Raw genomic sequence first — 24,872 nt, forward strand, 5'->3', positions numbered from 1 at the left:
TTTTCCAATTCTGAAGTATGGGCTCCTGTAGGTTTGGTACATTTATTATATTGTCAGGAGAAAGCTACAAAATGTAAGCCCTAATTGTCATTGTAAAGTGACTGTGACAGGTTTTGATGATTCTCTAATTTTGACTTAATTTGGTGAGATTATACCGGTCGTAAATATAAATTATAGTTTTACACCAATCAAGAAGCAATTTGCGAAGAAAAGCTGAAAAATATGTTGAAAATTACAGGATGTAGAAAGTTTCCTATGGATGACATCACAGCGGGAGAATTCTGTCCAAAAGTTCAGCGCAGTTTGCACACAGAAAACTTTTTTCTGATACTTTAAACATCATTTCAATAAAGTAAAGGGAATTTCTAATAGCCTAATTTTGTTTGTCAAAGTTATGGAATTCTAGTGTGGTCATGAAGTAAAATGTGAAACCTAACAAAATTGCCAAACTGGGGACGTTTTTTTGCAAAATCAGTTTTGAGTTTCTCCTTGCCGAGGAGGATGGTCTAAAGACAGGTGGCGCTCTGGTTCCGCTGTCAATGTGCTTGTTTCCTGTAGATGTTGGTTAACCTGCTTGTCTGTTATTGACCAATGACTGTTTCCCTGTTTTATTTTCAAATTTTCCATTATTTTCTTAATTATTTCTTGTGGTTTGAAAGACTCAATATGTCCTGTTTCTTGGCAACCAAATTTAGTAAAAAACAAGAATAAGTCAACATTCTTCACAAATACGTGAACTTTGTGGTAATGTAGATGTGCCAGCTGCACATGTACACAATTCTATTTTTATACTTTTAATTAATATTTGTAGCAAAAAGCACACATTATGAAAAATATAAAACCTTTAGCATTTGTTCATTATCCAGAGTAATATTAGAGTAGGGAAGAGGAATAACTTAATCATAATTTGCTAAAAAGGTTATATTTTATTAATATTCTTAATCAATAAAACAGCTAAATGTATAAATTTGCAAGTATATTTAATTGGTTTTTTTTGTACTTTAACTCCCGTGTCCCTGTTATAAAGTGATACACAACAGTCAAAAAGCAATGTATTTCCATTTTATTGTATTACTCATAGTAGCTCAGACACGTGTATATACAAATACAGATATTTTTGTCATTTTTGTGGTTTATATACTGTAAAAGAGCAGGTTCAGAAAACATTCCCCCACAAATGGCAAAGTGGGGGTCGGGTTCAAAACTTGGACAAAAGTAGGAACAGCGGGTGGAGTGGCCGAGGTTATACAAGCACGGGGACGAAGAATGGACGCACAGAATGGAGTGGGAGCAGTGCCCTTTGAGTACCGCTCGGAGAATGGGCATCGCCAGGCTAGCACTACGCTGTCGGATTTGGTAGAACAAGAGGCGCTAATCCCCCCGAACTCTGCCCATCCGCGGACTTACACCACAGGGAGAAGTAAATGAGGTTTGTTCAAAAAGAAGTAGGGATAGAGGAGGGCCCTGTCTGTAGCTTCTTGGACGCCAGCAACCATTGAGTGTAAAAACAACAAATGGCAGAAAGCTTCTACACACAATCACAATCATGGCTGCCAGGGTTGAGGCTCGAGAGCTAAGGCATGGGAAACACTCTCCTTTGCCAAAGAGGGTAGCTGCTTCCTATTCACCGCGGCGACAGCAATGAGACACACACAAGAAATCCAAGGAACTCACATGTTTTGTTTGTTTTTTTTGTATTTTTTTTGTATATAATTTTTTTTTTTTACCAAGTCCACACATTGATGTATACGCTCCCGTTCACTTTTGGGAGTGAACTATGGATACTCAAGAAGGACAGACTGGAGATGTGTTTAGTAGATGAATACAGAAAGAGGTCATCGGTAAGAAAATAACTACAAGTGGCCAAACCTTCTCTGGAACTTTACAATGATTCGTGTTATGTACATTTTGTCACAACGCCACTCAAATGGGGGATGCAAAAACTCACACACACATAACGTGATCTAACATGAAAACCTAAAGGATAACAGAAGAAGGAAAAAAAAAAAAAAAAAACACTTCATTTTGAAAACTCCAAACATGTCATTAAGTTCATGCGCATGCCACAAAATGAAAACTGACAAGACCCTTCTGTTAAGTCCACTCCGCGGCGTAGCTCCCAGCCGCCCCAACATGCTTCCAAACACTCAAGGCAAAACAAGTAGAAAAAATCCCAAATCCGGGCCCAGTTCCGAGTGTCCTTTCAAGGCAGGGTCCTTTAGTGAAAAAGATGGCGGAGGTTGGTTTGAAAACATGGAACAGGTGAGCCCCTCTTCGGCTAAAAGTCCAAAACCATCTGCACACTTTCGCCATGTGCAGCTCCCCGACTGTACAATAGCTCATTAAAGTTTAGTAGGCATTGAGGATATACCATGATCATTTTTTAGAAAAGACATAAGAACCAAATTAATACTTTAATATCAAACACTATTTACATCAAGATCCTCTCCTAATAATAATAATAGTCATAACAATAATAATTATACAGTTTAACAATTACGTGTCTCTTTTTTCTTTTGTCCTCCAGAAAGGTACAAAACGGATACTAACCTAAATACTACTTGTTTTATGGTTGACTACCTCAGGATACACAGTATCCACTTAAAAAAGTTGATCCTCATTTCCCAGTTGAATAAACCATGGTGATATTAGTGATAATGGCAAATATTGGTAATCGTAATAGTGTACAATCAAAAAGCTGGTTTTCCGAAGAGGCTGACAAGCGTCCATTTTGATTCTCGGTGAGTTCCCTGTGGTAATCTCTTGGAAATTAGTACCGCATTAAAATGGCCATCTCCAGTTACGGACCACACAGCTGAGCCTCCATGCCGCTGTGATAGCATTGTTAGAGCAGAGCAAAAACCAAAACCGCGAAAAAGTTGAAGGCAGTCCATTGTTAGGTAAAAAAAGGCAGCTAGACAAAAGGAACAAAACAAAAACCGTGCTTGCCTTTGAATGATATTGTCGTGTTTGGATGGTTTTTCAGTGGGGTTTAGCTGAGTTTAGTTTAGGCACTACGATATGGGGCTGTGTGTGTCTCTTCTCTCATTCTTTCCATCTCCTTCGCTCACAGATTCTGCAAGGTCATTGGTGCTTGAACCCCCCACACGATGGAAATCTACACCCTCCCCTCCCGAGACCCCCCCAAGCCTTCCACCATCTATTTTTAATACCAGAGTTCGCTCCCTCATTGCCGCGACATGGGGTCCAAATGCCTATCATTTTGAACCTCATTAAAGAGAGATCTAAACTAGTATTTCTTGGAGCCAAAGGTGGACATGTAACTAATGGATATCCAGGCTTTTCTACTATGTTATACTGAGAAAAAAAAAAAGATAGGCCATGTATATTTCAATACTGTAGACAGTAGAAGCTAAAAACGTCAAATAAGTACACGACTCTGACCACTATAGTAGACTTCTGAATCAATTGTAAGAAAATAGCTACAAAGTATTACGAAGCTGGTGACCAAAATTTCCGCAATATATCCTAAAACTTTCATTATATTTACATTAAAACATTAAATTAAATAAAAATCTGCATATTTGGCACAGATTTTTTGCGGGAACACATTGACCTAGATCATTTAGAGTTTATTTTGACTGTATACTAATTATATGTTTGCACTGCTGTCAGGACCAAATATTGAAATATGAATTAAGTGCTTTCCATTAAAATCGGTTTTGAAAATCACTGGAAAAGAATCTCAAAAAAACTGCCAGCATGCATTCTTAATTTTAACCAGATTCTTGTTTTTCTTATTTAAATGTATTAACATACTACGAGATACTGTATGTATGTGTTGGCACGTTAAAAAGGGGGTTGATTTGCTAACTGTAAGTGTAATTGGGAATAAAACATAATTAAAGCACAGTGTATTCCTTTAAGTTTAAGTGCTATCATAAAACTGACCACACTACATAAAGCTAAAATTCACCGCGGATACTAAACACTACATTTCGTGAACGATGGACTATTAGTTCTGAATATGACCAATTAACTATCTAGTTCTATTGTTGTGATGTCTTCTATAATAAAACTTGTATTTTACTGTCCATAAAACAGTACAAAATACAAAAATACAGTGCTGCAAGGTCATATAATTTAACATTCTAGTAAAATATTAACTGTCCAATTAGGTTCTAACCTGTTTTAGCCGAGGATGCTAATGTTTATGAAGTGTTAAAGGTGCACTGCGCAACTTTTCTGGTGGAGTAGTGTATAGATTAAACCTTTCTATAATGAGGGAGACAGATTACGGCACTACACGATATTACAATTCAGATCTGTGGACAATCGCCTCTATTCACAAAAAGAATTATTGTATTTTTGAGTAAAAGAAACACCCGTGATGAATAAATGCTAGACGTATATGTTTAATGTCATACCAAAGCAATTACATTTCCATGGAGACAAGCAAGTAGCGGACCCTCCACCAGAAAAGTTTTGCAGTGCGCCTTTAATATAAACAGCAGCCCGGTAAACGTTAGCTAAAATGAATGCGACAGACGCAGTGAAATTGTGTGATCAGCTTTCAAAAGATATCGATCCATCATCCCGGCTGCAGATCACGGAACGCTTGCCGAGACAGTTTACAAGATCAACTTCTGCTGTTTCAATCGCTAAAAAGAACCTTATCATCGTACACATACGCACAGTCAATTCAAGGGAGGACAGCGCATACGGTTTGCATCTCTTAAGGTGCATGTCCTTCATTGCTGCTCCAATCTGTGACCTCGGCTCGGAGCCAGTTTTTCTTTTCATTTCTTTGTGCCGCTCTGGCATTGGCGAAATAGAGGTGCAAAAATAGCATTGTACCAAGCAGCAGGCTTCCATCATACAGTACGTACATTGTGAAAGGCTTCTAGAGAGGTCTCGGGATAACTTTTTAACATGTATATACAGGCATTTTAAAGAGCTAAATCCGTACATCCCTACGGAGAAACACGGCTAGTATCTATGCAACTGACAATCTCCTATGCTATGGGTTATTATTAGTGAAGAGTGATTTGTGTGTATGCGCGCTACTGTGGGATGGGTAAATGTCAATGTTGCAGCCACAAAACATATAAAGGGATGTCAAAAAAGTCACGGGAAAACAAGAATCACTAAGTGTCAAAAAATGGCATTTGGCATCTTAGTTTGAAGGTTTAAGAGGGGGAATTGTCTCTCCCGCTTCCAACTTGCGAACGGAGAAAAAGACCATCTAAATATCTTTTTGACGTTGGAAAAAAGGGTTCCATGAGAAGCTTGTTCTGACTCTCCAAATCAGGCTGACACGCTCCACCCAAATCCCGCCCCTTTCCCTGCAGATTCAGGCCACGCTAGGTGTAGTTTCCCCTCCAGGAACGAGGGGGGGCGCTATAAAGTGTAGAGAGCCACTAGGCACGCCAACAACACGGCCAGAAGAGAGGACTTCCGGAGATGTGACGCAGCGTTTGTTTCTTCGCTTCGAGATGGTTCGGCGGATTCGTGGCTGGTGTCGTCTGCAAAAGAAAAGAACAAAAACAAAGAGGTTTGAAATGAAAATTCATAAAACACTGTTTGAATCTGTGTAAAGTATAAAATATTTTGGTTGGGGATCTGTCACCTGCTTGTTTCTATGGATTAAAGCCCTGCACACCACGGACACATTTTGAAAGCTGAGTGGGCGGGTGGGATGATAAACTGTAGTCCCGCAAACTAAATATGAGTGTAAAGTAAAATGTACAAATGATTCATATATGCCTATCATACATCATTTGTACTGGATATTTTATTTGGCATTAGTAAAAACATTTTAAGCAGCCTAAATTTGCATATGTGGTCTAATCTCGTGCACATTTTAGACAATTCCTTTCTGCTTCTCCGTGTTTGATAGAGCTTAAGAAATCGAACGCCACCGTCTTGCAGAATGAATGAATGAATGAAAAATGAAGATCTCAACTCTCTGTGGGTGCGGGCCGGAGTGGGACTGAAAATTTTGTCGCATTGTGTCATCGCTCTGCCTGGAATATTCCACAGTATAACATTAAACAGCTACATATTATGTTTATTAAATTACAGGTGGTTTTATAGCTCGAAAAATGTCTCAAAAACAGGTATTCTGACTGTGAGCGGGGTCGCCTCTCCACAGACCTGACCTGTAACTTGGTCTGGTTTGGTCTCCATGAAGATAGAAAGGCTTAACTGTGAAACATTCCAGGCAAACCAATAACATGTCCATGGAGAAAATCATTTGACGGACACTCAGGAAGAAAAGTTACACAATGCTCCTCTAACGTAAGTGAACGAAATAACAAAATTGCTTAATGGAAAGTTGCCACATGAACTTGGGTTGCTATGTGATACATTTAATGTCTTTCTTGCACGTATGCGAAAAGGAGTTCTGAGTACGGCCACCATGAATGAGCAACCAATGCATGCACGGCCATTGCGATGTACACCATAGCAACAGAGTGCGAGAGAAAAAGGTATTCATGGAGTTCAGCTTCCTTACATATGCAGCATTTTAAGGACTATTTCCCATTTGAAATTTATCATATTTTGTGTTAAATTATTAATCAATATGGCAACGGGCCTATTTGGCAAAGGTGTGTAACAAATTTGTGTTTGCATATAATTGTGAGAGTTAGAGATTTGAAAATGTATGTTATTTTAACACTTAATACAATATTATTATCCAGTTGCCAATGGTCAGTACTAGGGATGTAACGATATCCAACTCTCTCGGTACGATATTATCACGATATGCATCTCACTGTATGATATTTATTTATTTATTTATACTTTGGAAAGGCTAATATAATTGTAGATAGGCGACGTTTTTGCTTTTGAAATACTTTGACAAGACTTTGGTGTGAATTATTTCCATCATAATCCCAAGAATTCAAGTAAAAAACATATTTCTTCATGTTGTCTGCACTGAAATGAATCATGGGATATGTAGTTTTCGATGTTCATAAGATGTTGCTACTATAAAAGCATGCATTTAAGCTAAGGAACTTGTAATTTGATATAATATGACAGCCCACGATATTATTGTGAGACATTTGACGATACGATATCACAATATTTCGTTTATTGTTACATCCCTAGTCAGTACCAAATTATTACACACATGTACTATAGAGAACAATCCCAAGTATTGTCCATATGAATGCATGTGCTTTATATGGGTGTCTGTCATGCTTAGAGACACTAGGAATGCACAGTGTAAGAGAAAAAAAAAATTGAGTAAAACATTTAGACATGCATTTAAAACTGCTGATTAAAATAAAGCGTAAACAACATGCACTATCGTCATTTCTCGTCATGCCATAAGACGGAGCACAAGACAAATTCCCCAACCAAAATCATTCCAAACTGAAAGAAACTCAGTTATAAACCACATTTTAAAGTACACCAAAACAGAAAGAACCATGACAAATGCACAAACATACTGCACATTCCCACCTTGCAGCATTCTGTAAATGGAAAAGAGACATACACACCAAAGAATAAAAATGCAGAAGGAAGCCATACTAACCTCGGGGTTCTAACGTATTGTCTACTTTGTCGTTTACATCAAAAACGCGGTCATGTACACCTATAGTTTTGATACAGGTGTCTACAACAGAGGAAGAGAAGAGAAGAAGAGATTAGCCATATTCGTTAGTCACATTTAAAGCTCCCCGTTCCCAACTTCTTTCACCCCCCATAGCAACAAGCTCATGGCAACATTCAGGTGATGTGAGATGTGTAATGAATTCAAACATGGTCTATTTTGTATGTTGTGACAGCTAACAGATAAGGAACGTACATACTTTGGATTGTTTGCGTGTCTGGAAGCTGCTCTATGTACAAACTTACTTGATGGTCGGACATATACTTTGAGCTTCAGGCATGTTTTCCTTCCGTTCTCTGCGATGGTCGATGCTGCAAAACAAGTAAGAAAAAAAAGAAAAGAATTTTGCGTTAGGATGTTGCTTGTATGTCAGAAATCTATTCATAACATCAGGGAAAGAAAAGCTATACAGACGCAATAAAAATCTCCACAATATTTCCTGATGGATTTTGTGGTCTTAGTCACAGTGTGTGCGCAATTCTAGTCAAAAAGTATAAACAGATGTGTTCTCTGAGGAAACTAGAATCTTTTGATATGATTTAATAGACGAGAGGGAAGTGCAGATCTTGACCAAGGCGTTGGCTTGGACTTGCAGTGGGACAGTGCCGAGACCACAAATGGAATTTTCATAGTTCAGTCATAAATTCTTCGTCTGTTTAGCAAGTAGGATCATATATTTTATCTCGTAATTCTGCAAAATCTGCAGATACGTCGATAGATATTTTCTGGGCACATTGCAAGACTGATGTGGTAAGCTGGAAACATTTTTTATTGCCCTTCAGTAAAACATCAACAATTTTACTTCTGTTCTAATTGACTTAGACATAGACTAACTTTATTGATCCACAAGGAAAATTATTTGGACGCAGTTTCTCACACATCACACATCACACACTAAATATAATAACGAGGAGCAAAATATAAATGGTAGTGGTAATAAATTCAACATAAGTAGCAAAAATATAAAAAGTATATGTACAATTAAAAATAAAAGATAAAAATAGAGCAATACAAATCCACAAGTCGAAAAAGGTCAATATTTTTGTCACTCATTTCAGAGAGTCAAACCCATATATCAAACATGTCAAACTCAGGCCTGGGGGCCAAATTTGTCCCGCGAGATCATATCAAATATGTATTAGAGCTGCCCGCTGGCTACATATAGACTATAGACACATTATTTATTTAAAATTTTATTATTGTTTTTTTATATTATACTTGTTCTGGACTCAGTGTTTAAGAAAAACTATTAAACATTTATTTTAATGAGAAAAGGTTTAACATTACATATCTCAAAAGAAGAGAAAACATGCAGTAAATATTTAATTTGGCCCACGACTTAGTCTCAGTTTTTAATTTTGTTCCTCTGTGAATTTGTGTTTGCCACCCCTGGTATATATTATATAGATTCATGACACATAGAGTGAAGCTTAAGTGAAGCTTTCAAGCCTTTATCTCTTGACATTTTGAAGAGTATGGCTTACAGATAATGAAAACCCCAAATTAGAATGTTTTTGAGATGATCTAGTATCCAAGGAGGTCACGAGGAGAAACTGTGCAAAGATGAAATAATGATTGCCAGGGCGCAGATATATGGAGTATGGTATGAATGTAGTCCTGATGCAAAGCAAATATAATATATAGTAACATATTAAAAAAACACGCACTTGTTTAGCAAATATGATCCTACCAATGAGACAGATTCAGCTTTCAACAATCACTAAAGCTACATATTAGCCAAAGGAGCTCTCGGGAAATCCTAATTACCCACATCTTAAATGCACAGATCCTTTTCCATGTGTTGTTTACCGTTACTTCAGATGTACTGCCCTGAGTGCTCCTTATGGGACATAGTATGGATGCATGGGGTGCTTTGTATACGGTCTGCGGTTACTTCCAGGAAATGGATCCTTCCTGTCAGGCCCATGGGGTGTGAATCTGGGAGAGTTAGCCACCAAAGAGCTTGTATCAGTGGCCTAAAAATATCCCACATGGGCACAGTGTGTTGATGTGCTTGTCTGGCAGGGCTGTAATGGTGAGGCAGAGGGGGACCAGGTGCTGTCTGCTCCGGACAAGCCATGCGGGTCAAACGCAGGTCACGGAAAACACAGCGTCACTATAATATACATCCATCACAGCGGTATGTCCTCATGTAGGGAACAGTATCATAATGTAATGTCCCATGGGTGTGCTATAATCCCTCTATCAAAAACATATCCTGCGTGTTTTGGCTGTTTCAAAGTGCAGCGCGGAAATTACACCTTGTGACATCATTAGTTGGTAATGTACGAGGTTATAAACAATTACATGGCTCCTCATTGGCGGTCGGAGAAGCAGATATTGCAGATTAGAAGCCTTACGTTCCATAAATCTACCCCGGGGCAGCTGTGGCCACAACGGAGTATGTGTAGTGTATAAAAAGAACTACATAAATTCACTGCATTATTTTTATTATTAATTACAGATTCAGTGTTGCAACCCAAAATGATATAATAAACGAAAAGTATTGGTGTTTCACGTAATGGTCTTATATTACCAAAATTGTCTCTTTAAGCCATGTTAAAATGTTGTTATCTTGTCAAAAACATGAAACAGAAAACACATACCAAGGTTTTTGTAGATGTGCAATTGCAAGGAACAGTAAAATAAAAGTGAAAAAATGCATAGCACACTCAGATGGCCAATGTCCAAAAGCTTTTGTAAAATTTTAAATCACATTTCGGCAAAAAAGCCTTCGTCAGATCAGTTTTCTTGCTTTGGACCACAGTATACGTATAAGTATCTCATCAAAACATACCTGGAGTTGTGTTTTGTTTCATTCACAAATAATAATTAATAATAATTCTTTCTTATTTGTCTCCAAAGCTCAAAATGCGGCAATACAGGAAGTGCTCTACTGTGTTTTTAAACTCCATAAATGACATTCACTAGAATCATTTGGATAAATTCACCCTTGGAATTGCCATTCCTTAACGAACTATTCATTCATTCATTCGTTCATTCATTTATTTGTTTGTTTGAGCCAGGTACAACAAAAATTCAACAACAATAACAGAAACAGGAATATGTACATGAATATATTTGGGACCTGGTGCTCAAAAGGAGTAGGATGCATTTAAAAAAAACTTAGAGTCCTACCCCAATTGTTTTACGTAATCACATCTTTCACACTTTTTTTTTTTTAACTAAAGGTAAAAGGAGCTTGAAAACTACTACCACATGACATCACAAGTTGGAACAGAGTGTTTTGTGTGTCTTTAATTAAACATGTGTGAATGAAACAAAACACGGCTTCACATATGTTTATGATAAGGAAACATTATAACATAGATTGGAAAAAAATATCGTAATACGGGCCCTTTAATGTTCCAAAACAGATCAATAAATCATAACGTGCTTTCTACATCCACTATTGAAGTGAAAAAAAAAATGAAAAAAATACTGTATGCGACCCTTAACAGTGCAGTTAGTTTGTGCATGACCATCAAATCCTGAAAGCTTACACAGGAGCGGTGAGCGGTGGCAGGATCCGTGTGGGCATCTGTGTATGTATACGCGAGTGGGAGAATTACAGTGGCCAGGCATCGTTAGCATGCAGCCCCCACACTGACATAATAGGCCCCCTCTGTATCCATCTCTACTCTCCCCTCTGCTTTTTCTCTCATCTCTTGAATTTAAAGCTGAAAAAAAAGACCATCTGATCTCAAGTCATCCACCGCTGACACATGACTAAAGAGCTGATAACGACTGATGAAATGCAGACATTAAAAGATGCTAGGGCCAAGGTCGAGAGGGTAGGGGGAGAGTGAATGACTGATGAGAAACACTGAAGGAGAGCGCACTGTGAATTGTAAAAAAAAAAAGACTCGCCGGATTCTGTGGAAAAGCTGGATCAAATCATGGAAGATTGAGTGTGCAAAATTTGGCAGTTCAGTGTCTCCTCAGCCTCTTTTAACGTATTAGTCAACAGAACTTTTAATGAACATATCCTCAAGTCTTTTCAGCAATTTAAAGCGTCAATATGTACCATGTGTCATTCTTTCTTTTTTATATTAGACACTTTGGTATTTCATGTTGTGTAATTTAGGTGTAAACAGGACAACAGAGGGCGCAAGGGCAAGGGAAGTTGGTTAGTTATCAGTGAGAATAAACAGTACAAAATGAGCGAAAATATCTTCAATCTAGAGCAGACATGTCAAACTCAGGCCCAGGGACCAAATTTGGCCCGCGATATAATTATATTTGGCCGGCAAGATCATTTTAAATATGTATTAGAGCCGCCCGCTGGCTACAGATAAACTATAGAGATGTTATTTATTTAAAATTTTGCTTAACACTTTAAATTAGGGACCACATATTAATAGCTAGTTAACAGTAAAATGCATAGTAAGTACTTAATTACATCTTCGTTAGTATTTATAAAGTACTTTTAATGCATTTTTGTCTAAGGCCGTGCTTTACGAGTACTAACCCATTAACTGTTTTCTTCCCATTAAAGTAGTGGAGATTACAATAGATGTTTTTGTGCATATGCTGAAATCTTAATAAGGGGGAATGCCTTTAAAATTATGCTTTGAGTTTGTAACAATTAGTAAAAGATGATGAAAGGAAATGGTGATGGTGAAAATAATATGATCTTAACTAACAATTTAAAAATGGGAGAAAAAAAAAAAAAAGGAAGAAAGAGAGAAGAAAAGGAATTTCAATTATAAACTGGCCAAAATATCAAAATATATCAGTGTAATTAGGCCTAGCGGTGTGTTTTGTGTTTATGTTGCACTACCACATTACTTCTGTTTTATTTAACCAAATTTGTGTTGGTGTGTGCGGTCGGGGAGAAATGGAGCAGGCTTTTTTTTTTTTTGTGTTTGTTGTGGGTGTTGCTTTATGTTTTTGTGTTTTGTTTTATGTTGATTATTGTAATTCGTTAAATGTTATATTCTGTTGTCCTTAATAAAAAATAAAAAAAAAAAAAAGAGAATTGTAATTTTCATTCCCGCTCTCGCCCGAATCTGCGATATTTTGTCCCGTTCCCGCCCGTGAATCCCACAGGATGATTTGCTTAAGCTCTATCAAACATGAAGAAATGGAAAGGAATTGTCTAAAATATGCGGGAGATTAGACCACGTCCGCAAATTTAGGCTGCTTAAAATGTTTTTATTAATGCCAAATAAAATATCAAGCACAAATGATGTATATTAGGCATACATTAATCATTTGTATATTTTACTTTACACTTATATTTAGTTTGAATATTTAGCGGGACTGCAGTTTATCATCCCACCCGCCCGCTCCCACATTGTGCAGTCCCACTCCTGCCCGTGCCCGCAATGAGCTTTCAAAACGTGTCCCGTGCCACACTGTTCTGCGTCGGGTCCCGCGGGAGTGCAGGGCTATACTTCAAACCACACTTGCACATCTCCAAACATTTCCAAATAATCATAAAACATGAGTATTTACTGGTAAATTCTGAATATTATAAATCATGATTCATTAAATCAAGTTAAAGCTGCTCTGTGTAACTTTTTTACACTTGATTCTTCATGGAGATGCTATTGTTTTTCTTTGAATGTTCCACAGTATGGCTTTAAGCGTTATCTCTCTTACATTAATTCACTTACATTGCTCAAAAACACCTTGAAAAAAAGCTGGTGTTATCGTGAGTGAGGTCTGCACACTCTCAATCTGTAGCCCGGAGGTGTCACCCGCTTATCTCCATGGAGAAAGATAAGTTTAATTCCATACTGTGGGACATTCCAGGCAACGCAATAACATGTCCACAGTGATGGGTAGAGAAAGTAGAAACGGTATAGTGCACCTTTAATTCATCTAAAACGCTGGTTGCATTTAACTGTGGTTTGCTGATTAAAATTGCATCTTAGTCCCTGATTATTACTTTAAAGGTGCATTGTGTAACTTTGTCTGGAATGTTCTACAGTATATATATGATATATGATATGATATTAAACCTTTCAATCTTCATGGAGACCAAACCAGACCAAGTTACAGGTCAGATCTGTGGAAAGGCGATCCCGCTCACAGTCAGAATGCCTGTTTTTCTAGGTACTGTATTTTCCGGACTATAAGAGTTTATGTCGCACCAGCCAAAAAATGCGCAATAAAGAAGAAAAAAACATATCTAAGTCTCAGTGGACTATAAGTCGCACTTTTTGGGGAAATGTATTTTATGTATTTTAAAATCAGAGACCAGGAACTGACATTTTATCTTGAAAGGCAAATTATAGTAATAACAACAGAATAGAGAACAACAGGCTGAAAAGGTGTTAATATGTTAACGTAACTTATTAACACAATTATTCAGATAACTACAGCATAAACAACAGAACATAAGTTTACCAAACTCACAATCTCACTCCAAATAACTAAATCCACTGAATTCTTCATCCTCTGTGTCATTTCTGCGCGACCTCCGGAGATAAACCATAAATCCATGATGTAAACAGAGTGCTACTTCCTCTTCTGTGTAGCTGTCGTCAGACTCAGCATCAGTTACAGTTAGAATTATTCCGGCCTTTCTGAATCCCGACAGGACGGTTTTGGTTGTCATTGAAGTTCAGGCTCATCCCGTAACTTCCAGGAAAGTTGCGTGGTGCACCCGCCCGGTTGCAGCTGTGTTCTCCATCCCCGCTTTCCAACAATCCCTCACAAGTTTTTCGCTCACTCCGAACTTTCTTTCTGCTGCTCAATTACCATTTTAGGCTGACTATTTCATTATTTGCAGCAGGACAGCGGCTTTTTCTGCAGGAGGCATGTGCAGTAGAGTGCGAAGTGACAGTGGTACAGGAGTAATAGTAGTTCTAGATACTGACACACAAGCCTACAGCGCCCTCTCAAGACTGTCAGTGTGAACATTTTAATATATAAGTCACACGACCACCCAAACCATGAAAAAAAGCGTGACTTATAGTCCGAAAAATACAGTATTATTGAACAATCAAACAGCCTGTAATTCAATAAATGTAAGCTAGAGATGTTTAATGTCATACTGTGGAATATTCCAGGCAAAGCGACGACATATCCATAGGCAAAAGGCAGGTGATGGACTCTCAACCATAAAGTTAGTGCACCTTTTTCCATTCCTTTAAAGCTTCACCTAGTCCCTCTATGGCGGTTATGCATCATTCTATAACTGATGCAGTGAACCATGGGCATTTCTAAGGACCACATTTGGCATCTGTCAGCTCCTCTCGCGTCACCCCTTTGCCTATTGCACCCACCCTGTCCCCGCGCTGCACCCGCTCCCAGCTGTGTCACCCGCTCTCATCTGTCAGCATGTGCATAGCCATTCATCAAAACCTAACTGACGGCCGTACGAGGAGGGGGATACTGAAACTCAGACCCCTATAAATTTACTTCTATTAAATGTTTCAGCAAATGGCGGACGCGATTCCTGCGCTGAATTTATGGGCAGCTATGGGCGTTTGAGATCTTTTAAAATGCTTAAGTTTCAATGTTATGCTTGCAAAGTTTTAGTGCTTGAATTTGGGACACTTGGGGCTTGTCTGGGAGTGTCCATACTATTTGGTTTAGCGTTTTATTATTAAATTACCCTTTCCCCCATTGCTAGTGTGTGAGTGTCTGTGTAACTTGTACAACGTAAAATACGAGGCCAATTTCTTTCAAAAATATGTTTTCCCATACTAGAATCTGGTACTGTATCAACACTTGAATTTCACACACAAGCATCAAACTTTCCAGCATAAACTGGATATTATTTAAAAAGTTCATGAGGTTTTCATGTTTTTCGAATTATTACTATTACTTTTTTTTTTTAAATATCAGTTTAATGGCAACTATTGATTAAAATAAATAAATAAAACAATAAAATAAATGAGAATTTTTTTTTTTTTTACCTATGTCATGAAAATGTAATCAAATTTTTTTTATTTTATTTTATTTTGTTATTATTATTATTATTTTTTTTTTAATAGGAAGTTTTAGCCTTCATGTAACAAAATACAAGTGTTATCTACGTTGCACAGTGATTAAAGGTGCATTATGTAACGTTTCAGTTTTCACCTTCTTGTTTCTATCGATATGTCATTGCTCTGCTTCGAATGTTTCATAATATGACATTAAACAGATCTACCTTACATATATTCAATTACAGATGGTTTTATGGCTCAAAAACACACAGAAAAACAGACATTCTGACTGTGAGCGGGGTTGTCTCTCCACAGATCTGACTTGGTGGAGATTTAATGCCACAGTGTGAAACATCTCCTTGGAGAAAAGCATTTGGCGCACCCTAAACACAAAAATGTCCACAATGCACCTTTAAGATCACACTAAAAAGACAAATTACAAGTTTTATCCTTGTTAGCGTTATGGTTGCTTGGTAACAGCTGCATATGTCCCATGTTCAGAAAAAAAGTAAAATTCACAAAATTCAAAAATAGAAAAAAGATTTTTTTTTAGTAAAATTCTTATTATAATAACGTTAAGACTGGGTGTCATTAAGAATTCGCAGATACGATACTTATCTCGATACAGTGAGCTTTCGGTTCAATACGATTCAGTACAATATATTTCAAGTCGATATGATACAATTCAATAAAAATAAAAGCTAAATCAACGTCTTTGTTAAACCACTTCATTTGCAAAGTTAATATAAAACACAACCATTTTAACCCCCAGAATAGTGAAAGTGTCAAATGTTTTGCATAAACAAGTTTCCTTCCTCTAAACAAGCAACAAAACTGTAGCACTGTAACAAAATAATTTAGTAAAATATACCAACAAATACTCCTGGCAATATATCGATACAGCAGCCCACAATATCGATACTGTATCAGCAGATTAAGCAATACGACATGTCAATATTTTGATATTTTTGCACACCCCTAAATAACGTCAGCTGTATTTTTGTGTAACAAATAGTCTAACTTGTAACCTTGTGTGCCAAATGCTTACTTATTCACACCAGCTCAGTTCCTGTGTTGAAGATGTCCAAACAGTGACCAGCGGGCACACACACTCTGCACGCTCTCTATCTGCACATGTCTTATCTTCTCCTGTGTGGTGGGCTGAGCTGAGTCACAGCTATCCACACCAGCCACTTAGCCCTGGGCAGCAGCTGATCATTTACACAAGTACGGGCTGACGGAGAAGGCACAGCGTGTGTAGGAGTGCTCTGAAGCTAACGGGATGCAGGAACAATTGTTATCAGACATTCCAACTGTATTAACATAACATACAGTCACATAATAGTGAACGCTTGATTTATATAAACAACAGACAACATGAAAGGAATATGCAGCGTTAAAGGAATTGTTCTTGTTCAGTGGTACAGTGGAGTTCTCCATGCTAGTAATGATGCCAAGTCAAAGTTAACAGAGGCGTGAATAAAAAGTCAAAGCCATAAACCAGCTATTCACACAAGAGTCTAATCAATATACTTATTTTGATTCTTTTACCATTGCCTCATGGCTAAAGTGACTTAAAGGGCCCGTGCTATTTTCTGATCCAAACACAAACTGACAAATTGAATTTCTCCTTTGCCATGGATTCTACCTGGACGACTGAGGGATTTTAAAAACATTTTCTGATCCATGTTAGTGTGTTGTTTCCTCATTAAAACATACCTGGAGTTGTGTTTTGTTTCATTCACACATGTTTGACACATAAACTTCGCATATTTAAACCGAGTTCTTCATACAGAAAACAGAAGTGCTCCCTTGTGTTTTTAAACTCCATACACACACAAAGTTTTACACAGGCAAAAAGCAGCATCTAGGTAAGTTAAAATAACTTAAATTAAGAACATTTTATTTAAATTAGCTACCAGTGACAAGTGTGTTTTTCTTAATTCAAGCAACAATTAATTTAGTTTATTATTTTAAGTGCAAATTGTTCTTTTTTCTTATCTTAAGTGTAGCAAGATGTATTTTCATATTTTAAGTACAAAAAGTCTTGTTCCACTGGCAGATCATTTTTGCTTGTTAAATGAAATTTACAAAAAATTTAATAAAACATTCTTAAATTAATTCATCTTAACATGGCTAGATGTTAGTTTTTGTTGTTGTTATTGCAATCCATACTAAACAAAACATAAGATGTAGCTACTAACTTGAAAACCACTGTTTCATGACATCACAAGGTGGAACAGAGCATTCTGAGCTTTGGACATTCAGACAGACTATTAATTCAAGATTACTCAAACATGTGTGAATCAAACAAAACATAACTCTGCGTATGTTTTTGATGAGGTAACAACATTCTAACATGGCGTAAAGCCCACAAGAGTCAATTTTGCGTATTATAGGCCGTTTAACAGCAGAGCAAATGCAACCTGGCTTTGAATTGTGGGTGAACGTTCAGTCTTCAACAGTTTGCCAAATCTGCCTATAGCCCACTCCACGTTGTCCTGGATGTGTGAAAACCAAGCAGGGGAAGCTTTGATCCTTGTTAATGTGAGAAAGATGTGTGTGTAGCTCCAGCGCTGCCTTTAACTGCTGTTTAAACTCTACACATTCTTGACGAGTCCAGAGCAAACAGTAGACGCTGATTCTTTTCTTGGATGGCGCTGTGTTTGACGAGGATTTCTGCGCCCAGGCCCAGCGCGGTCATAGCACAGCCTGTTTGTTTTGGATTAACGCAGGACCAGCTTATTGTTCTTTAAGGCTGCAACATCAACACCTGCTATTCTGGTTCCCATCAGACCACAACCATCAATCTCTCCAGACCGGGCAAGTGCGCTTTGAAGGACAGAGTCTGAAGAGATGCCCGCAGACAGGGAGGGGGCACGGAGGAGGTCAGGTTACTCCTCGAGCTGCTCCCCGGCTGGTAATGGCTGGTCCCCTCAGTACACTGCATTATGCATCAGCATTAAGGCAAATGGAATGAAGCAGAATCCAATTACGGAAGAACAAACAGGTGGGCTCAGCGCGGCTTAGGCACAGTATTGTTTCAATCACAGCTCGGGCCAGGCTCCATTGCAACTGTAATGTTATCTGGAAAACACATTTCCTTTGTCTTTCAATGGACAATTCAACAGCACATTCCAGACGTGAGGACATAAAAGTGCGTATCTGGCTGATAGGACGCTAAAAGCTAAGTTTGGGCAGAGCATGTTCCATAGATAATATCATGGTCCGGAATTGATTTTCTGGTCGTCATTCAGGAGGCATAATGGTCCTGTTGTAAAAGAATATTCAGGGTCACTCAACAAATCACTAAAAGAAGCTATTTTTTACCCGTAAATGTGATGCCTGTTGGGACAGACTCACAGAGAGCCTGCCAACGTTTTGGCGTTGGGCTGTATCAACAAACTCAAGGCCGAAATAATGCTGCAGATTAGACAGAAATACAGTTACAACAGTGAAGCAGTCTTTCACACTCAAGGTGTTCTAAACATTTACAGGAGATTTATTGTAAGCCAGCATACCGTGTGTGTGAAATAGGTACATTTTTGGAGTGATAACATTTGAATGAGCTTGGCTTGGCAGGAAACCTTTGCTTTTTGACTGTTTGAATAACATTTGGGATGTCTGAAGAATTTGATCTTGAATTTAAGGCAACAATATTGTCAATTTAAAATCCAGCTTTTCCATCTTAAAAATGCAAGATGAAAACATGTGTATTGGGCACATTTTTCATCCTGAAATTACCCTTTTTTTTTTATTTAAAGGTGCAATCTATAACCTTTCGGATGCATGATCCACCACCTGTCTGTTTATTTACATTACAGGTCAGATCTGTGAAGAGGCGATGCCTGCTCACAATTAGAAAGCATGTTTTTCAAGGGAGTTTTGAGCAATTAAATAAAACGTGTAACTGTATAGATGCAAGATACATACTGCAAGCTTTACTGTGGAACATTTCAGATAAAGCAATAACAATTCCGTGAAGACATATGGAGAAAGTTACATAGCGCACCTTTAAACTCACTGGGACACACTGAGAAAGTAACCTAAACCCTAACCAAACTCCAAACACAAACAGCATTAGCAGAAGCATCAAAAACTGATCCATGCATTAACATTTCCACTGAACAACGGCCTTATTTGCCATAATGTAAATGCGCATGTTTCTATAGCGTTTGTAGTTATGGCCTCCAGCTGGTTTTAATAACGCTGCTATAATCCTTTGATCCGGGCCTATTTGTTGGAAAGGAGTGAGTTAAACAGTGTGCCCTGCGTTGGTGCATGCTCACTAGGCTAATTTTACCAGGCTGCCGGAAAAACAGCTTTGGGCCTTTTAATTTACCCGTGTGGTTACAATGTGCAAACACTGTAAACTGCGTAGAACCTTGTGCGTGTGCTGTTTGGTGACATTAATTATCATTCTCTAATTTTGACTTCATTTGGTTAGAGTTTTACACCAACCAAGAAGCAATTTGCAAAGAAAATATGTTGAAAATTACAGAAAGTAAAGAGTTGAGAAGAGAAAGTGACACTAGGGAGAATTCTATCCAAAAGTTAAGCACAATTTACATTATATTTTAACATAATTTCAACAAAATAAAGGTGTTAAATAAATGTTTGTATTTGTCAGATAATATTTTTTGCGTACATTAGGAGTTTTGCTTGGTAACAGTTATGAAATTCCCTGTGTGATGTCAGGAATTAAAATTTTAAACCTAAAAAAATGTCCAAACTGGAAAAACGTGAGCGAATGTTTTTGCAAAATTATTAAATATAATGATCTTAAATGTGTTTTAGTAAAATCTGAAGTCTGACCTGTCGTAGGCACTTTAAGAATGCAGGACTTTGATTTGTGTGTATTTCTTTTCTCCGGTCACGATCAGATGTAATCTTTTTAATGCTTACAATAGCACGGTTGAAGAACAAAATATTACCTTGCATGTCCTTCAGAAAATTAAACTTTCAAATAGATTTCTTCCATAAATCGTGAAAAAAAAATGTGCTTTATTTGATCAACGCAAGGACGAGGTATGTCACAATGTCAGATTTTTGCATTAGAATTCATGTGAGATCAAATGTTACCTTTTGAATCGGCAAAAGTCAGCATTTTTCACAGACATAGTACATTCTTTGAAGGCCTTGTATTACGCAAAAGTGACTCTTGTGAGCTTTAAACCATGTTAGAATGTTGTTACCTCCTCAAAAACATATCTGGAGATGTGTCTGTTTCATTCACATACTGTAAAATATCAAATAATAGCCGGGGCATTTATCTGTTTCAATCACTTAATAGACCAGGCATTTATTTGAGACCAGGCAGCAGTTTGGGGAAGGCGATTAATTCCTTCCTCACAAAAATGTTGCTCGGCAAAACTGGGAAAATAAGGTACTGGAATTCTTTTAATCAGTATGACTGTACCGATACCGTTTTTATTCATTATAATTATAGTAATTATAGTTTTTATACAATGGCCTGGTGACTACTTTGGCTACTTTGGCACGATTCCTGCCGCCTTTTACGCCATAGTAGCTACGATGACATTGCTGGCTTCCTCCAAATTGCCAAAATGAAGTAATATTACCAAAACTCCTAAAAACTCCTTTCACTTCCTGCCCACTATGTTGCGCCTTCTTTTTTCTTTTTTTTTACGTCACTTCGAAATAGCGATTTCACAGCAACGTCATCTGTTCCGCCACTTTTTCAGAAGGTGATGAGGGTGATCGCACTCAGCGCAGAGAATATAGCCTATCCATTCCGAGTCACATGACCAGTCTGGTAAAGGCAGGACTGAACTGAAGTCAAACTGCTATTATGTCAGCTGTAAACATCACTCTCTCTATGGTGTCGCAGCACTAATTATGACATCTTGGTTAAATAAAGCACAAAAAATGGGAAATGGAAGTTTGAGCAGGATCCTAGACAGCAGCCAGAATGAGACTACTGTATTTTCTGCACTATTAGGTGCTCTGAATTATAAGGCGCACTGTCATAGAATGGTCTATTTACGAACTTTTTTCACAAATAAACAGAACCAGACTTTAAACGAAACACAACAGTTCGATGGGTCAGTCAGACTTTGTTTGGCGCGTTCACAGTGACTCTTGGCTTTATTCAATTGTGGCGTGTAGGGAGGGTGCTGTCTGGGGCCGCTGGATTGTTGGCGTGTTCGCAGTGACTCAGTTGTTCAGTTGTGACTCGGAGTGGCACATTGCACTCGCTTTTTCGGTTCATTCCCCTGTTCCATTCCTCATCGGCGTGGAGTAATAAGTGTGGCTGCGGGTGTTTTTCGCTGCGCAGTCGCTCTCTGCTCGGTGTGTGTTTGCATGTGCTGCAGGTGGTGCGGCTTTGTAGTTTACTGAAGTCGTGCTGGGACACCCGAGTGGATTCGTGTATAGGGCGAACTGGATTGCGGGGCGTGCAGTTGTTTTTTGATGGGATTGGAGGCTTAAGAGCGCGCCCAATAGCCCGAAAAATACGGTACTTTCCATACAGACTTGGCATTTATTTGGATTCAGTGGTTATTTATCATAATATACACATGCACCTGGTGTTTAAAGAGGACCCGGCAGTTAATTGAAACCAGGCTATTATTTGGTATTTTACAGTATGTTTGAGTAACTCTTTATTATTAGTCTGTCTTCATCTACAATGTTCAAAATCCTCTGTTCCACCTTGTGATGTCATGGGTTTTACAAGTGTTTTCATTGCTAAAAAATACCTTGAAAAACATGCACTCTCCCTGTAAGTGTCATCACCTTCCCACAGATCTGGCACGGAACCTGGCCAGGTGGTGCTGTCTTGTCCCAATGGATTAGTTAGATAAGTTCACTGTCATACTGAGGAATATGCGAAGCAAAGAAATAACCACGGAGACACAGCACCAGAAAAGTTACGCAGTGCCCTTTTAAGTTTTACAACAGGAAATCTCAGGTCCATGATTTGAAAAACCTGTGAATAATAACCATAATTTACTGTAAAAACGGTTATTTCTGACTCCTCTAACACGGACCCTTTCCTGCTGGTGCAAAGATAGAGAGAGCAGTCCATCCAGTGAAGAGGCCCATTAAGCAGATGCTACGAGGAGTTCACAATGGGAGGGAAGTGAGGAGGGAGCCGTGAAGAAGGAGAGCTGCTAAAATCTGTCCCATTCACAAGTGTCCTCCTGCTTTGAGCCCCAGCCAAAAGTCATCCAATATAATTACGATCCACACTTTGAGGCCAAAACGGATTTTAAGTGCATCTAAACTAACTTGGATTATTGCTACAAGGCTAAAGTCATTGATCACTTCAGTATAATAGCTCTGGATGGGGCTGCTAAAGCACAAAAAGCAAAAATAATAATAGGAGATTAAAGGTGCACTATGTAACTTTTTCTAGTACAGGATAGGCTACCTGCTTATCTCCATGGTAATGTTACTGTTTTTCTAAAATAACACAACATGGTATTAACCTTATCTGCTGTATATCCATGGAGACAATTACAGGTTAGATCTGTGGAAAGGCGACACTCACACTAAGAATGTTTTAAGAGATTGTTTTTAGCAATAAAATACTTATGAATTATGAATAAATCCATATTAGATAGTTTACTGTGGTACATTACAGGGAAAGGATCTCCGTGGAGAAAAGCAGATTTCATATAGCCTGATTCATCAGCCGGGTTCACTTTGACCTCGCAGCGTTAGGAATTGTTCGCTCGATGGTAGACAGGTACTTTTTATATTTAAAAAATCGCTGCTATTTGGTCGTGACGTATGTAATGCGGCAAATCTTGTAGGAAGAAAGGCAATAAAGTCTTTATCCTTGATAAAATTCACCAAAAATTCTCTTTGTTCAAGCTTTAAATCCTTGATCTCGGGAATTGTTGCCAACACAGAATGCATGGCTTTGTCTACATCCATCTCGACCACTTTGTTTACTGTTGTGTTGTAAAACAAACGGGACCCAGACAGGAGCTTCAGTTTGACGTCATGGCTTCACAGCTCTTCTCTGATTGGCTGGTGCATGGTCTACAATTTCCGGGGTTCTTGCAAACTGTCTAGTGTATTCTGATTCCTGGCCTAGTCGCTGGAGAGAAATGAAATTGAGCGGAGGTACTAGGTGGCGTCAGCCCGGCCAGGTATCAGACGCTCCACCAGAAAAATCTTTAACTGTTACACATAACTTAGAACATTGCCCTGTTAATGATTTTTGATTGGTAAATGTGAGATTACATTTAAGATTCTACTAAAAAAATAAAAAGAATAAATATAAAAAAATACAGTTACAAATACAATTTTTTCAAGTTTGGCTTTTTTTTTTTTGTTTGTTTAAAATTTTACTTCCACACTTGGTAATTCCATAACTATTAACTAGTAACTATATTGTACACAGGCTCATTTAAGCTCGTTTAATGTACACAAAGATTATTATGTGACAAATAAAGAAATAGTAAATCATGTGTGTTTTGTTGTAATCATATTTAAAGATTCAGAAAAATGTGTTTCTGGTGTGTAAATTGGGCCAAACTTTTACTTTTACACTCTCCCTAGAATAAGGTCATCATTATTCTCTCTACTTCCTGTAATTCAACACATTTTTACCTTTTCTTCACAAAATGCTTCTTTATTGGTGTAAAACTGTAGTTATTTATTTATTTATTTACAGCAGGTATTCTCCCACCAAATTAAATCAAAGTTCATTCAGTTCACCATCAAAACCCGTCATACAACTTTCATCTTTAAAACCTGAATGAGAGCACTGGTAATCCATCAATTTTGCCATGTCAAATTTGGCGTGAACTCTTTAGTCGCCTCTTTACCCTCTTTTCCGGTTTCTAAATCCAATATTAGTCACTAGTCTAAACTTTTCTTCACAAGCAACACCGTAATATATGCTTTAAAAATCCCCCTAATAACACGCCACACTCCATAATTATACAATTGGCCTCCTGTAAGTACATAACATTACTGCAGTGTACCCGCCCTCTGATTCACCGTGAAAAGATGTGGGCGTGGGAAGGAAAGTACAAATAAATAAATGAACAATGCCCAATTAACTACAATGACGAATGCTTCAGTTAATAATACATGTGTTAATAGTTTAATGGCAGGGGAAATGGGCCTTTGGCAATCTGCAATCAGCAAAGAAGTACACATATTTATTTCATAAGAGGTCACTTATTTTACACTGTTTCCGCAGAGAGAGTGATGATTGGTTTATAGCAGGTCAAAAGCAAATAAGTTGATTAGAAAGTTTTGGAGGGTCTAGCTTAGCGCTCTTTAGCCTGTCAGCGCATGACTTAACCCGGGCTAATAATAGAGCGGTTATTGAGCAAACATGGAGGGTGACACAGACGTTTATTTTTAAAGGGTGGCCTGGGACTGGACCTCCCCTGTATGGCGGCTGTAATGAAAGCTTG

At 38.0% G+C, this 24,872-nt stretch overlaps 1 protein-coding gene across 2 annotated transcripts in view; it reads right to left on the reverse strand.

Moving 5' to 3' along the window:
• Positions 1-1,048: 1,048 nt before the first annotated feature.
• Positions 1,049-24,872, reverse strand: part of efna5b (ephrin-A5b) — a 202,159-nt gene continuing 178,335 nt past the window's right edge. The window contains exons 3-5 of one of the 2 annotated variants that reach the window (XM_020937955.2): positions 7,831-7,896; positions 7,508-7,588; positions 1,049-5,486 (exon numbers count right to left, since the gene is read on the reverse strand). In XM_020937955.2, the coding sequence (XP_020793614.1) occupies positions 5,362-5,486; positions 7,508-7,588; positions 7,831-7,896 (272 nt within the window). In that variant the 3' untranslated portion in view covers positions 1,049-5,361. The remainder of the gene's footprint in view (positions 5,487-7,507; positions 7,589-7,830; positions 7,897-24,872) is intronic. The other variant, XM_020937956.2, reaches the window with a different exon arrangement.

Source organism: Boleophthalmus pectinirostris, unplaced genomic scaffold, assembly GCF_026225935.1.
Source record: "Boleophthalmus pectinirostris isolate CB_2022bp ecotype Guang Dong unplaced genomic scaffold, ASM2622593v1 HiC_scaffold_4, whole genome shotgun sequence".
NCBI classification, from domain to species: domain Eukaryota; kingdom Metazoa; phylum Chordata; class Actinopteri; order Gobiiformes; family Gobiidae; genus Boleophthalmus; species Boleophthalmus pectinirostris.